We start from the raw sequence: 15,045 nt of genomic DNA on the forward strand, positions 1-15,045 counted from the left end.
AGACAGTCTCGTGTTTGTGCATGATGTAATCATTAAGTAAAACATATACAGATAACTTACTCAAACACTTCTTACTTTAAACAGAACATATATTAAATTGATTGATAAGATAAGCGTGTATTATAACCAAAAAGAAAAAATTTAAATGCTTGTACCACATCTACGGCTGGTATCACAACTTTGACTTGTGCCACAATTATGGCATGTACAAGTAGTCTTGAATTTTTTAATGTCAAGTGAAACAAACAAATAATCGAAATCTTGGATTTTCAGGAATCGGAGGGCGCAGAGGAGTCGAAGGCGGATCCCCGGCCGGACCCATCGATAAAACCGGTGGCTGGGACGAATCTGAGATGCCTTGAAGATCCGGGTTTCGAGTACGACAGGAAGAAGGACGTTAGCCAGGCAACAACGACGGCGACGATGACGACCCCGTCGTCGTCGACGGCTCCGCAGCCGGGCTACCGTATCTTAGAAGCGGAATCGCCGCAGGCTGCGACCGGTAGCAGCAGCAGCAGCGGCGCCGGTGGTGGAGGCAGCGGAGGCGGGGTCGTAAGCAGCAGCGGGGGTGGTTATCATGTCCTTGAAGCGCCGACGGTGGTACCTGGCTCGGCGCAGCGTTCGGCAGCGAGCGAGGTGCTGGAGAAGGCGCGAAACCGCTTCGACAAGTTCTGGGGGAAAGGCAGCGGTTCCGAGAATTAGAGCGAGAGCTCGCGCGGGGAACAAGCAGTGACGTCCTCGGGACCGGAGGAATGAAGGAGGTTGGAGGAATAGATGGACGGAGGAACAGGTGACTACATGAAAACAGAAAAGAACAAAAACGATCCGAGGTTCCTGTGCAAGCTTCTTTCGTGGTTCGTCTGCCCGTCCCTGACGACCGAGCTCGCTCCGCCGTCGGGGATGAGGCATCTCGCTGGCTCCGCTCCTCCCCGTCTTGACCTTCGTCGATGCAGCCCCCCCCCACGACACCGTAAGTCGACGGTGCCATTTACCATCCGCGCGCGCAGGACGAAGCGAGGAATCGGAGGAGATTGGAAATCACCGTTAGAGGAGGAGAGAGGGCAAGGAAGACGGTGCGTGCAGGCAACGCGTCGATCTCGTATCGGCTCGAGGAACCGCACGAAGGACGCCAAGATCGTCAGACCGACTCGAAAATGTCCTTCGACCGGACGCGATTCTTCGAGGGACGAGACGAAGAGGTGATCGTGTTGGATGGGCATCGAACTGGGCAACGTACACGGACACACGCGGATCGCTCTCTACACGTACACAAGAGTCGACACGGAGAGGAAAGGAGACAGACGGACAGACAGACAGACGACGCATAGACAAAAGAATGCCATGCGGTACATACATAGAGAGACACGCACCTAGACGTACACACGCGAGTCAGTAATGTTTCTAGGATATTCAAGTGATCTCAAGGGATCCGCCGTAGTTAAGCCCGAATTCTTTTTCCATTGATAAAAAGAGAATAATACGAGGAAAACCAGAAAAAAAAATTGAAAAAAAGAAGTCAAAAGAGGGAGATAGAAAAGAAGAAAGAGAGAAAGAGAGAGAGAGAGAGAGAGAGAGAGAGAGAGAGAGAGAGGAAGATGGTATAATATGATGACGAGACACAGCGAGCAGCGTGTCGAATCGCGTGGAAACAAGGAACGGCTTGTCGCTATAAATACAAGGGGGAAGGATGACATAGCCTTCAGCCGCTTTCGTGCGTTTTATATAAGTCTATATACGGAAAACAATTATACATGTCTACACCGTATGAACGTATACATTATCGGTATCGCACTCGCTGATCATGTAACCGCGGCGCTCTCGACGACCTCCGTTTAATCGATCTCGATGGCAATTAGAAATGGTGAGCAGGACGAAAAAAAGAACACATTGAAGAGATCGTCGACGGCGCCGCGAAAAGATTCGTTTCTTTCAAAGTTCGCCGGCCCGAAGACCGAGAACCATTCCATTCCTATGCGCCTAACGTTGCCAGAGACACCAGAGACTAATTAGGAACAACCATTGTTGCAATCTTCATATAAAGAGTTTAAAAAGACCAAGTCGTATTGAGGGAAAAGTTAAAAGGTGATTCTCTGAGCTCTCTTAAGTCTGTTATATTTTCAACTGATTAATGTCCCTTAAAAGTAAATGATTTAAGGGTCGCTAGAAGTAAAAGAAGCATTTACTTACGAATAAGAATGTTCCACGATCGCTTTGACTTTCGAAATCCATTTTCTATTTTATTACTACGACGAGGCAAAAAGAAGCTCTATCTACTGCTTCATGTTCTAAAATACATTCTTAATATCGACGTTTTTCGTGAATCGTTCCACTAAATTACACAATCACTTTTGTAACTTATCGATATTTTATACACGTATGATATTCTGCAGTTTAATAGGCACTATTTCCTATTAATTCTTTCTAGAAGTGTAACAAACTCGTACACCGAGTCATTTCTTTCCAACGACTATTATTTTCCCAAACGGCTACGTCTGCTAAAACAAAATTGATTCTTCAACATCAATCTTGAAGACCCAAGAGACAATAACTAATTTTTTGATCGTACTGTAGCTAATAGAAGTAACGTAATCCTAATGTTTTATAACCAACGAGCTCGAGAGACCTTCTACTCGTAATTCCCAAACTTAGTCTCTCAGGGACGAAAACAAAAAGAAGTCTACACCGATCGGTGGCTTCTACGGGGTGTCTCTGGGGAACGATGAAGAGGCGCCGGTACCTTCCCTCGCGCACCGGCGAACCGGAAATCAGCCGAACAGCAAAGTGGAACGAATTACTGTAGTGAGGCGTAGTGTTTGTTTTTTCACACGTGACGCGATTGTAGTTCGCGAAGGAACCGACACGGGAACCGGAAGCTGAGGAACACAGAGGAGCCCGCTGAATAATCCTCCTCCCCTCGGCTATGATCGAGCCGGAAATGAGTGCGGAAACAAATGCGTTTGCCTCGCGTGATCAACGACCGAAACTTGGTGCTAGTCTGCAATTATGTTACACTCTCGAGTATTTATCTCATGAATAATGGGAGAAAGAAAGTTTGCCGAACCAGGCACGTGAGTCATGTACTTGGATCTATATAGGAATCGTCCGAATTACTATCCTCCTGCTAAAACAGTGCTGGAGGTGAAAACCCTTTCTTAAAGATGATGAAACGATTTAATATCTTCTTAACTGATTTATTACCTCTGAGTAATGTTCTATTTGCAATATAGGTCCGTAAAGAACAATAATGTATCAGGAACAGGAACGTTCAAAGCACAATTTACTCTCTATCTCTAAATTCTATTGGATACTATATTGCTCCGAAGAAATTGCACAAATTAAACATATGAAAAATGCATGAAAAACATCTTGACACATACGACATATTTGAATATCTATTCTATTGTACCGATTTTTATATGGATGGTGTATAGAGATGGGTATAGTAATTCGCACGATTTCGTCGGAGGAAATACAGAAGCGAACAGGAGAATACCGATTGCCGTATCTCCGGACAGAATGGCGTTGCTCAAAGGACGAAAGTAGCGAGAGGAGGGGAGACGAACGCGAAAAAGAGATCCTTGGCGAGGACCTTGGACAGAGAGGAGACTGTCGCGCCTCGATCTGAGAGTTGCGACGGTAGGGAGTAGGGAACGGGAAAGAAGAGAACGGGGCAGAAAAGAGAAAACCGAGAGGCGACGGAGCTTTTTCTCTCTTTCACGCGCGCATTTGGTACACACCGGTACACCACACTCCATCCAGATCCACGTCCAAGAGTCAACCAACCGTAGTGAAGCAGTTATAACGATAACGATTAACGATAACTCTAATAATTAAAGAAACATCGCTAAGGGAATAAAAAAAAAGAGGAAGAAGAAGAATTCAGAAAAAAACGTAAAAAAAGAAAAAGAATAAGAAACACTCGATACGAGCAAATCACAGATGCGAACGACTGACGAGGGACTCGACGACGATTACCGGATCGCAGGGGATCGTCGGGATTTCGTGACATTGAAAGATCGTGGATCAATTAATCCGAGGACCGTGCTGCTGGGCCTGCCAAGGCCAGGATGACCAATCGGTGGCGAGGGGCGAGTCTCGACACGTAAATCTTAGCTCGTCGATCCACGTTCGACCTCGTTTCACGTCGGTGATCGACGCGAGCCTCCCGAGGGAAATTTTAATACTGTTCCTACGCCTCGTTGTTATTCGTTCTCTCTTTTCCTCCCAGGGAAGAGACGGTCCCGACAACCGGAAGTGCCGGGGCTCGACCTCGACACCGATTGACCCGTAAAATGCGATCGTTAAACGACACAGAACCGGCTGCATCCCGAGCTTTCTTCTTCCTTCTACTTCTGTTTCGACCCACCTCCACTTGCTCCCTCGACCTCCGCGCTGCTTAACTTCCGTCACATGTGTCGCAATAGGAGCCATTTTTTTTTTTCAAACAATATTTGGTGCTCCTTCGATAGCCCGTGTGACGAAGTAATCCATCAGGTTCGGCGATTTACTCCAGCAGCGTGGAGGTACTTTCTCCCCTCCCCTTCGATTAGGAGCGCGACTAATTTGGTCCTGCTTACACCGATCTGTTTGATTCGCGTCGGAAGCAAATCGCCGGATATGGAGGGACCGTGAGAAGCGATCGGAGGAGTCTGTAGCTTTAATTCGATGTATAGTTTATCGTGACACACCCGCGCAGCGGCGGATCCTTCGAACGGTTGACCAGTGTCTTGTTGAAACTGATCAGACGCTTACTGATTGTCCGTTGTCATTGTTCGTTAGTCGGTTTTTGTAAACGATTGTCCTATGATTCAACATGAAGGTCCGCCTCTGCATCCTAGCTGCGCTTGGAGCTAACGGTGCAGTCGGTTGGCTGACCAGGATGACGTTTTAATTCTACTCGAATTCGATTTCTTTTTAAACCAGGGGCCTAAATTTATCATTCACTGTCACTATAACTGCAGTTTTGCATGGATTATAGAAATTAATTAAATTATATAATATACTGAGCTAAATAATTATGAGTGTCACAAATGTGTAAAAATTCACGATCTAATTGTATACTTTATTATGCAACGAGGTTTATTATGTTATGTTTAATGTATTAAGTTTATTATGCAACGTCTAAGGTTCTGGCTAGCAAGGTCCTTCGTTTGCTTAAACGTCTTTCAATGTAATCGATTTCTAAATTTTAATCATAAATTGCTTACAAATGTTTAACCACGACTGCATCGTCAGCTACAAGTGTACGAGACTATGAATCTCTATTCGGGGCAAAAAAACGTGTCGCCGACAGTTCTGTCCGGCAAGTACAGAATTTTCGTTTTAGCAAACGCGTATCGAATATCGAAGGCTGTTTTCAATGCGTTTACCACACCCTCCGCTCCTTGGTAAACGCGGTCTATTGTGATAAGTGTTGAATTATTATCGCAGCCGACAGGTTCCCGCGCGATACCGTCGCGCGGGACGGTCGGAGGCAGACAGGAGCAACGAAATTGTTGCGAGATTTCAGAGATTATTTGTGGGACGATTCACTCGGGACAGTGGCGGAGCGCGATCCATCGATCTACGATCGCTGATCCGATCGTTACGCGAGCAGACGTTGTCGCGCGAATTGTTATCGACGGACTGCGGATTCGTTTGATATTCATCGGTGGCTCCCAACTTGTTCAAATCGCGTGTTCATCTGTTTCAAAGATCGTTAATGATTTTCTAATTTGAAGTGTTCATTTGTGAATGCAATTTTATCGGTCGGATCCTGAGTTCCTATATATCTGCTGTGCGCAAGTTGGGAGCCTTTTTGGTAGAGATCGATCAAAGCTGCGACGAATCAAAATCTGGCGAACGGTTGCGAAAACTTGTAACCCGATTCAAAAGCACGCAAACGTGGCCAATACATAATTATATTCTGTGCACATTCTCTGCGTTTCTAGTCGTTACGAATATCTCCATACGCTTGATCGATCGTTCAATTTCCGTTCGACACGTCGTACACCACGAATAAAAGTCGCAACACCAAGAAAACGGTAACACAAACTGAAGATCGCGCTTGAGAGAGCACGCTTGTTAGGGGTATCTACGAATCGCCTGCTTTTGCAATCATTGTTACAATTTCAAGCACACGTGGGAGAACTGGTCCGATTCGGTTCGAATTTTTCTTGGCGTTCGAGTTTTATTGCACGCTGAAACGAAATTATTCTCCGTTGAAGATTGGACATGCAGCGACTGTGATACACATTCCGCAGAGAACGTGCGAGTTTTCTAGAAAACATTCCGCAGTCTAATGTTTAAATCACGACTGTCGACCACGGCGCGATCATACCATGTAACAGCGTGCCAGTGGTGGTCGTCAACGACGCATAGTTTGATTGTTAACCGTGCACAGTTAGGGGAAGAGTCACTAATGCGCCACTGATTCAACGAACTGCCGATTGTTCGAATCAATCACCCCTGATTTTGTTTCTTGTTGAACGACAGAGGGCCGAGGAGAACCGCGCAGAGATGGGCAATCATCTGTAATTTTCCAGGTGAGAAACTGGTAGTCGACTTCATCTCGCGAATCAACTCGACGATACTTATTTTTCAACAAACTGGTTTCATCATTTCGATACCGGCGTCTCGCGAACGCCTTTAATCTTAAGGTTTAGTTTTTAAATCGGTGTTCGCTTTTACGCTAAAAGATACTTCGTTAGAGAATTGTAAACGATGTTTAAAAAAAAAAAAGAAAAAAAGGCGAAATGCACAAACATTTCCTGCATAGACGAACTGTAAGTTTGGACTTGATGGTGAATGCACCGGGCAACGAAAGTATTCGAATGTAGGATAATCGAATTATTATTGCTAATGTTACTGTTACTATTATGACGTATTTATTGCGCAATAATTTAATGTAAACTTCATTCGCATTTACATAGTTTATACGATATTGTGTGACGGCGACGTGCATCTTAAAACGATTTTGACCCTCGTGCATCGGTCAATTGTTGTATCGATATTTTGTCATTTTATTTAGGTCAAACCTGGTATTCGATTCAAGACGATTTCTGTAACAATAAGTTGCCTTTTGGATTTACACGTTCGCTATCCTGCGCGTTATACGCGATCCACGGTTAGAATCGATATCGAATAATTAAATGGAAAATGCGGGTTGCGAGAGCGTTAGATCGACCCAAGGGATGCACGAGGGCCAAACAGCCGAACCAAATGCAAAATTAGGCTGACCAAAATTGTGCGTGTATTGCGGGCATTGAATCGGGCAAGGACTGAAGCAACACAAATTGTAAACAGTTGATTATGAAATAGGATCCCGTTGTTCGAATGCTTTCGTTACTGCTCCTGGAGTCTCGAAAGGGTTAGACATCAGGACGGGACTGTCTCACTAACATTCCAATTATTGTACCCGACGCGTTAATTGAACGAGTGTCGTGCCCATCTCTGAGAAACACGTAACCGGGGACCGGTTTGAGAGGAACAGTTTGGTGTAAGCGACGAAGCAGAAGCCGAGAGTCCGACGAAGCACCTCGCAGAAGCTTACACTGCCCATCTGAATTTCGAAGCTGATTCCAGCTGTGATTTCCAGAACGTCGTTACCGGGAAACGCGAAACCATGCGAATGTTCTTTCTGCGAACGATTTAGAAACCCGTGTAGAGGCCGCGGCACATTTCGAAGTAAGCTGCGTGTGTGTTCCTGTTTCCGAGACACCAAAAAAAAAAAACGTTGTATCGGGAAGAGCCGACAAACCGAGACGAGCACACTCATCCCCTTAATTAGTATCCTCGTCGACGAACATGATCTTACGAGTTCCGCGAGATCGGAAGCGGCCTTTCGTTGTTTGTCCTGCGGGAGCGTCTCTTGCGCGTCATCGATTTCGATGGAATTAACCGTAATTTCTTAACAAAGTATAGATAAGACATTAACGTAGACAAATCAACAGTTTAAAAGATTTAAACGATGATTTCTTGTTTTGAAGAAAATATGAAGGAAGTGATAATGTCTTCTTTTTCTTAAGGCTGTTCTAATTGTGTCACTGATCTGGAGATTACAGCAGAGTTAGACAAAACGTTGAGTTTTAGAGAAAATGGTAAACTTATTTTCTTTAACTATTATTTTTGGAGGATTTCAAATCGTAACTTCCGCTTATTAATTCCCAACAACGTTTCAGAAGGAATTTCAATGACAAGAGGTTAAAAGAACGGAACTACTTCCTGCAGCACATTTCATCGAAATCGCGTGACGCGTTCGAATGATGGTAATCCAGAGACGCGGAGAAGAAAGGCTTGGAAGAATGGATCATAGCCGCGTTCGTGTATTCTCCCCATCCCCCCACCCCCCAAAATCCCCCGACTGGTAGCAGCTCGATCACGATTTTACCGTACTTTACCAGCGTTTCCTTCTTGAACCGCTGTCTCTCACCTGTTCGTGTTCCAAGCCTTTTTCTCGTCCACACCTTGGATCACTGGAGGTGATCAGTTCGAGGTGCGAAGTTGCGCGAGACCATCCAGAGCAACGGGCCTTAAGCTGAGAAAAAGAAAAGTCAGTAAAAGCTGAACGATAAAAAAAGTAAATAAAATAAATAAATAAATAATAAAAGAGCGGCAGACCCGAGAACGTGCTGGCCACGTTCTCCGTGCACGCGTACGCGCGTTTTCTATCCGACGACACGAGAAAAGGCGGAGAGCGAAGCACGAGGAAACGTCGAACCCTTGCGGAAAGATCCAAGCACCCGCTGCGATCCAGGATGGCCGGAAGAGGCCAGCTTCGATCGTCCGGGCACGATCTTTCCGAGCGCGCGAGAACACGCTCGACAATTTCGATTTTTCTCTCCCAGCGCAGCACCGTTTTTTCGTTTCGATTCTAATCAACCACGAGCCTCGAACACGGCTTCGATCGTGTTCGATCGGCGAGCACGATCCAGCGTGGACCGATCCGGATTAACGACGCGACCGATCGTTGATCTGCGCTCATGTGCGACCGAAATTCCCATGGTTCTCCCTCGTCAGCGTCCGATATGTTGAGACGTTATCGAGCAGTGTGTTACCTACTAGCTATCAATACTAGCCGAACTTGGAGTCGAATGGTGACGCTAACGAGGGAAAGCTGATTTTCATCGTTTCAAGCTAGCTCTTTGATGATTGCGTTGCCTGACCCGTTGAAACTAACATCGTACGCTTATAGGCGTCCTCGGTACACGGTAACAAATTCCATTGAAGGCTTAGCGACGCTGTATCCAATCCAAGGGATAGTAACAACTGCAGTCGCTTCATAAATGCATTGACGGTAAAAAGTAAAGGGTTGTCGAAAAACGGACGTTTTTCTTCCTTGATCCCCATTGGTTAACCCTAATCGTTGAGTTGCGTCCAAGACGACGGGGACAAGTAGACGTTACAGAGTCAGAAAGACGGAAGGAAAGTGCGGGAATGGAGCGACTTCTGTTTTATTATTTTACAATTGCGTCGTCTATAGAATTAAAGAATTATGGTCGTTACGCGTCGCGCGTGAGCACAGCGTCAATCTCGAGGAGACAATCCGGACGGGGGAGGGATCGTTTCTCGTATTCGCGACGAAAACTGAAAAGCGACCGACACCGAGTGGGACTAAATAATGTTCGGGGTTTCGCCTGTATTCTCGCCTCAGTCTTTAATGCCTACTTATACATAGATAGGTCGTGCTATATTAAATTGCGACGATTATATACAAAGTATATATACACAAATATATCTATATACATTATACGTAAAATATATTATTGAAGGAATGATGGCGGCCGGAGTGAAACTGACGTTCGAACAACGACGGTTAATTAAGGCGACAAAATACAGAATAAACGAAGAGGGATGAATACGGGGAGACGGGAGCAGGGGGGGGCAGCAGTCGGGTTTTGGGCTTTTGGGGTAGGGGGGGGGGGGGGGGGGGAGAGAAGCTGCGTTTCGGGGGATCGATCGCGGATCGTGATCCAGTGACGAGGGTGCGGCGAGATTAGCTACGATACAACGAAATGCCGGTAGGGACGATCGCCTCGTAAAGAAAGTTTCTTCTTCGCAAAGCGATTCGAGCAGGCTCGCAGAATTCGTCGGTGTAGAAATCAAATAATCCTCGGGATCGGAAACAGGCGTATTCTCTCTCGTGTCTCGCGAGCACTGTGCCGACGATTGGATCGAGCGAGCGAGGATCGAGAGGGTGGATTCGCTAGGATTCGCGGGATCTACATATTAGCTGGTCGATGCATACGAAATGTAGGTTTCTCAGACGTAACTTTAACCACGCTTTATGTCGCCAATCATCGTATCTTTAATCGAAGTAACGTTTCCCACGCGGCGCTGTACACTTTTATCCAACGATCAATCGATTTCAGTGTCCTGGATTTATAAAATAAATAAAGTTGAAAACAACCCCCGTGGATGCCTGTTGAACGATACTGCGACACCTCACAAAGATAGAGAACTCTTCCCCTTTAGTTGGCTTCTGAATACTTCGTATTCTCCCTTTCACGCCCTCTCCTAATTATAGCATATAGTATAACGTAACGTAACTCTCCTAATAGTTTGAACAATACATACCAGAAATCGTACGAATTTTTATTATCGTAATTGTGCTGACGTGATACTAGGACACGAGATAAACTTGGTGGTGAAAATGTGCTCAGGTAAAAATATGAGATAATTCTTTTATTTGAATCTATATAAAAATAGCGCGTAAGAAGACGACTTGCCTTTGATTCGCTTTCTACGCACCAAGTATATCAAGAGGAATTGGTCAAAGTACTTGATATCGTTATATTTCCCTACGGTCCCGTATACCGAATTATTGGGAGAGAGTAGTGAACTCGACAAACGAAATTGCATCACATCCCCTTTTTCTTCTCCTGTTTCTTCAACTTTACAAACGTATTTGATCGAATATACGAGATGCTTAATATTTCCACTGCCACATTATTCATGCGTCGCTGGTCGAGACAGCCAATTCAAAATCTCAATTTTTAGATAACGCGGCGCGCTCGGTTCTTTCCCGTTAGCAAGATACACGCCTATAAAATGAATCACCGATTTATCAAACCACGTATCGCACGCATTGAACGACTAGATCCTCCCGCCGTCGTCGAGACGATCAGCCAGGAAACCAGAAAGTATCGAGCTCGCACCGTTTGCCATAACCGCGGTCTCGTCGAGAACGCGCCGGACCACCCCGGTCGAGCTCAAAAATGAAACCAAAGAAAATAGAGACCGATAGAAAATAGGTGTTGCACCCCAAAGATGAGTCGCTCGCTCGATTCGCCGCCCGAGCTTCGCGGAACCTAAGGAATTGAGATCGGAGGTAAACGGAATCGTTTAGGGTTTGGACGACTAGCTAGCGGCTGGAAATTTCAGGGAACCGACTTCTTCCGCGGGACGAACTTTTTCTTTTTTCTTTGTCGAGCAATCCCTCGCGCACACTCCATGGGACAACGCACCACCTTCATTACAAGTTCACGTCGCGAACTTACGTTTAATATCAATGAAAGCCACGCAACGACGAAGAGACGTTACGAGGACAAGATGAAAAAGAAGAAGCAGAAGATGAAGGCGAAGAAGAGGAGCAACGGCTTCGCAGTCGAGAACCACCACCATCACCACCATGGCGAGCGTACACGTAAGCATTACGTGACACTACGGTACTTTTGCGCATCCCCTTTCTCGTCCAGATGTTGCGTTTTTACTCTCCGATTGCATCGCAGAGGAAGGATCATTTATTACAAATAATTGCAGATTATTATGGCTATTACATATATATTATATATATAAATATATATATATTATATATTAGAAACTGAAATACTCGTAATAAAGAACACGCCGACGCTTCCTGTGACCCTGGACTCTTAATTTCGTTGAATCATCCTTCATTGATCGCGCGTCATCATCGTTTGATGCCAGTTTCACCGATGAATCATTTTTCGGAAACGGATGTTACATAAGATCCCATTGTCTATTGTTGCATATAATTTATTGTCTGTACACATGAGAGCTTGGCAAAATATAGAGGAAGAGTGAAAGCGAGAGAGTGCAAAAGAGGAATAGAAGGCAAGGGAAAACAGAGAGAGAGAGAGAGAGAGAGAGTGAGGTAGGAAGAGTATATATACATTGCCGTGCAGTGCTCAACTAGCAGCTTGTAAGTATCTAGTACGGTGATTGAGAACCGAAAGGAATTTCTGATTCTTATAAAAAATTACATGTTAATAAATAGGGCCATCGTCTAAGTTATCGTCATCGTCGTCATAACCCTCTCCGTTGTCAAAATAGTTGTTCACGTAGTCCGTTCCTTCATCCATCTCCTCGTCCTGCTCTTCCTCCTCGTCCTCAGCATGCTCGTCGTCCTTATCTTCAGCGTCTTCGTCCTCTTTCTCCTCCTCTTCAGCATCGCTGGGCTGCGAGGTCTCCTTCTTCTCCAACTCCTGCAACTTGGTTTCAATGTCCACGGTCTTCTGCTTCTTCTCAGATTTGGCTGAACTACTTTGCCCTTTACGCTTCTTTGGCTGGGGTTTCAATTCTACTGGCATCCTAGTCCAATCATACCTGATCTCGTAGCTACTTTTATCTGTTACTAGGGCCTGATATTTATCAGAATATCTTTCAATGTCTTTTTTAATGACCAAAGGTACAACATTGTTCTGTGACTCCTTCATGTACTCCGCGAATTCTCTCTTCAGTTCTAAAAGATAACTCATCTCCGTGTTAATAGTAGGAGGCCATGCTTTGTGCTCCAGTATTGGATATCTTGGTGGAGGCTGTAGTACTGGCGGTGGCAGAGCTTCTCCTTTGGAAAAACCCAGCTGGTCCGCGCTGATGGACATGGTTGGCTTACCCCTGCCTCTTCCTCGGTTAGCCATTTTTGTTTTATTGAATTTTCTCGGAAGGGAATACTCAACCTGAAGAAATGAATGGTTGTTTAGTTGGTTAACAGACAATAGCTAATAGCTAATTATTCAATTCGACTGGTTTACAGTCCTGATATTTCTTTGATGAAAGAAAAATAATTGTTGTTTATAATTGCTACGTCAATGTTACAGAATATTAATGAATAAATTAATTTACCTTAAGCTTCCTGAGACACTGTTTCTTTCTTCTTATTCTTTGAAAGCTCTTCTAGTTTAGCTAAAAACGCTTTTTTGTCGTAAATTACTTTAATAATCAAAGAACAGGACGGACATGTTGCTTCCTCCTCTCCTGCCGCCAATTCTTCTTTTGAGATTTGAAATTGATCGCCGCAAGGACATGGATAATAGTACATTTCCTCGTCCTCGTCGTACTCGAAATCCTCGATTTCTATCTCATCGTGGTATGCGGTCATAATTCCAAGTCCACAAAAATACACTTCTTTTATAAATTAGAGGTTAAATTCAGAGAAAATACACGTTGCAAAAGCATGGCCTTGTGATTCAAAATCCATGTTTTCAGAGAAGAAATAAGAATGTCCACACACAAGTTTTTGACGCGACCGGTACCGTGCTGCCACCGCAGCGGCATAAATGCGATTGAATAGTTTGTGTGTTTTACCATTTACGTACAACCGTGCTGTATAGAAATTTAAATGCCGTAAATAAAGCGGAAACGGCAAAAGTAATTTTTGGTTGTGCTTATAAATACTGTAATCTCTCAATTGAAGACTATAACTGCGAGAACAAGTTTCTTGAATTGAAATAATGTAACGAACTACTGTGCTCTGATTGGCTGGCAATTCAGAGCTGAATAGAGCTTTGTCAATGACAAAGAACACTTTTCTAGACTTGTGATATCAAGCACGATTTTAGGAATTTACGAACGATGCTTAATATACATTGAAATATGTTGCAAGTATATGATTTGTAGGCAATATTTCGATAAGTTAAACAAGAATTATTGCACTGCCCTAAAATGTCTTAAAACTATCGTAAAAGTATCCAGAAACTCCTGTAAAAGAAACTACCCTAAATCCGTCCCAAAACTGCCTTAAACCTGTCTACTCTAAATCTATAGAAAAACTGTCCTACATCTACTATAAATATGCCCTAAATGCTCTGAGGCTGATCCGTACACCACTAGATCAATATTATCGATAAAATAGGAAATTATTATTTACAGTAACCTACGTTATCTACTCCCGCTACATCGTGTCCTCTATCGTAAGTTTGTGTCTTGAATCTTGTCTGCACTAGTAACAACTTATCTTCAGTCATCTACTTAACATCCACCGGCACATTATCGCACGATTTTATTGACATGCACTGTCGAAAATTAACACTTTTGAAGCGCAGACTCGTAGATTATACAACTGTGCCCCTAGTTTATCGCTCGTGATCCGACGAAAAATTGTGGAAATTTCAAATCTCTGTGGAGGATAGCAACGTTTGAATAGACGCGCGCACAGCAATTCCATAACGATCGAGATTTCATCCGTGCAGGAAAAGCTTCGTGTTTCGCTGTCGTTTCTAACCTACAAATTGGGATGGCCGACTCGGAGCAAGATTTTGGTGATCGTAGCGATAATGAAAACGTGAAACCTGATAAACTGTTTATCCTGAAGAAATGGAACGCGGTGGCCATGTGGAGCTGGGATGTGGAGTGCGACACCTGCGCGATTTGCCGCGTCCAAGTAATGGGTAAGTGTCTATACCCATACCGCACAGTTTCATAGGTTAGGTGAACGCATTGTTTCTTTTTCCAACTACCTAAAAAAAAAAGAACGTAAAAGAATGGATTGTTTGGTATTCTACTGAGTCGATATCAGCCTTGTGCAACGTACCACGTGAATACGCAAATGCACGAGCGCATCGCTGAGCGGCGATGCGCGCGTTTCTCATTATCTTCGAAATGCATATAAATATTGCCGGGTCATCGGAATCCATTGCATTTTTATTTACGATATCATTTCGAACTGAATACTTTGTTACAAAAATTAATAATTTCTTGAAGTGCTTATGTCACGTTGCATCTGTTTTCTGATACATCGATTACATTTCATACATATTCACTGCCGCTCTGATTGGGTACACTTAAGGAGTCTAATTTATTTTATTTGCGAAAACGACCAGCTTT

General features: G+C 44.3%; 3 protein-coding genes across 18 annotated transcripts in view; 2 read left to right on the plus strand and 1 right to left on the minus strand.

Annotated features, from left to right (window-relative positions):
- Positions 1–9,863, plus strand: part of LOC144475701 (uncharacterized) — an 83,687-nt gene extending 73,824 nt beyond the window's left edge. For 14 of the 15 annotated variants that reach the window (XM_078191851.1, XM_078191852.1, XM_078191849.1 and 11 more), the window contains one exon: positions 274–9,863. In XM_078191851.1, coding sequence (XP_078047977.1) covers positions 274–702 — 429 coding nt within the window. In that variant the 3' untranslated portion in view covers positions 703–9,863. The remainder of the gene's footprint in view (positions 1–273) is intronic. The other variant, XR_013494907.1, reaches the window with a different exon arrangement.
- A 1,980-nt stretch (positions 9,864–11,843) lies between these two features.
- Positions 11,844–13,205, minus strand: Polr3g (RNA polymerase III subunit G). The gene is made up of 2 exons (XM_078191875.1): positions 13,066–13,205; positions 11,844–12,899 (listed from the first exon to the last, which is right to left on the minus strand). Exon 2 carries the CDS (start codon positions 12,858–12,860, stop codon positions 12,207–12,209), a length of 654 nt encoding a protein of 217 aa, XP_078048001.1. The 5' UTR covers positions 12,861–12,899; positions 13,066–13,205; the 3' UTR covers positions 11,844–12,206.
- Positions 13,206–14,239: 1,034 nt separating this feature from the next.
- LOC144476606 (RING-box protein 2-like) overlaps positions 14,240–15,045 on the plus strand; it is a 35,175-nt gene continuing 34,369 nt past the window's right edge. For both annotated transcript variants that reach the window (XR_013495055.1, XM_078193726.1), the window contains exon 1: positions 14,240–14,609. Coding sequence is in view for 1 of the 2 variants with exons in the window: in XM_078193726.1 (XP_078049852.1) it covers positions 14,456–14,609 (154 nt within the window). In the remaining variant the exon portion in view is untranslated. The remainder of the gene's footprint in view (positions 14,610–15,045) is intronic.

This window comes from Augochlora pura, chromosome 10 (genome assembly GCF_028453695.1).
Source record: "Augochlora pura isolate Apur16 chromosome 10, APUR_v2.2.1, whole genome shotgun sequence".
Classification (NCBI taxonomy): Eukaryota; Metazoa; Arthropoda; class Insecta; order Hymenoptera; family Halictidae; genus Augochlora; species Augochlora pura.

Bases quoted from the DNA above. Each gene is read 5' to 3' on its own strand.
- Polr3g (XM_078191875.1), bottom strand. From the start codon at position 12,860: ATGGCTAACCGAGGAAGAGGCAGGGGTAAGCCAACCATGTCCATCAGC.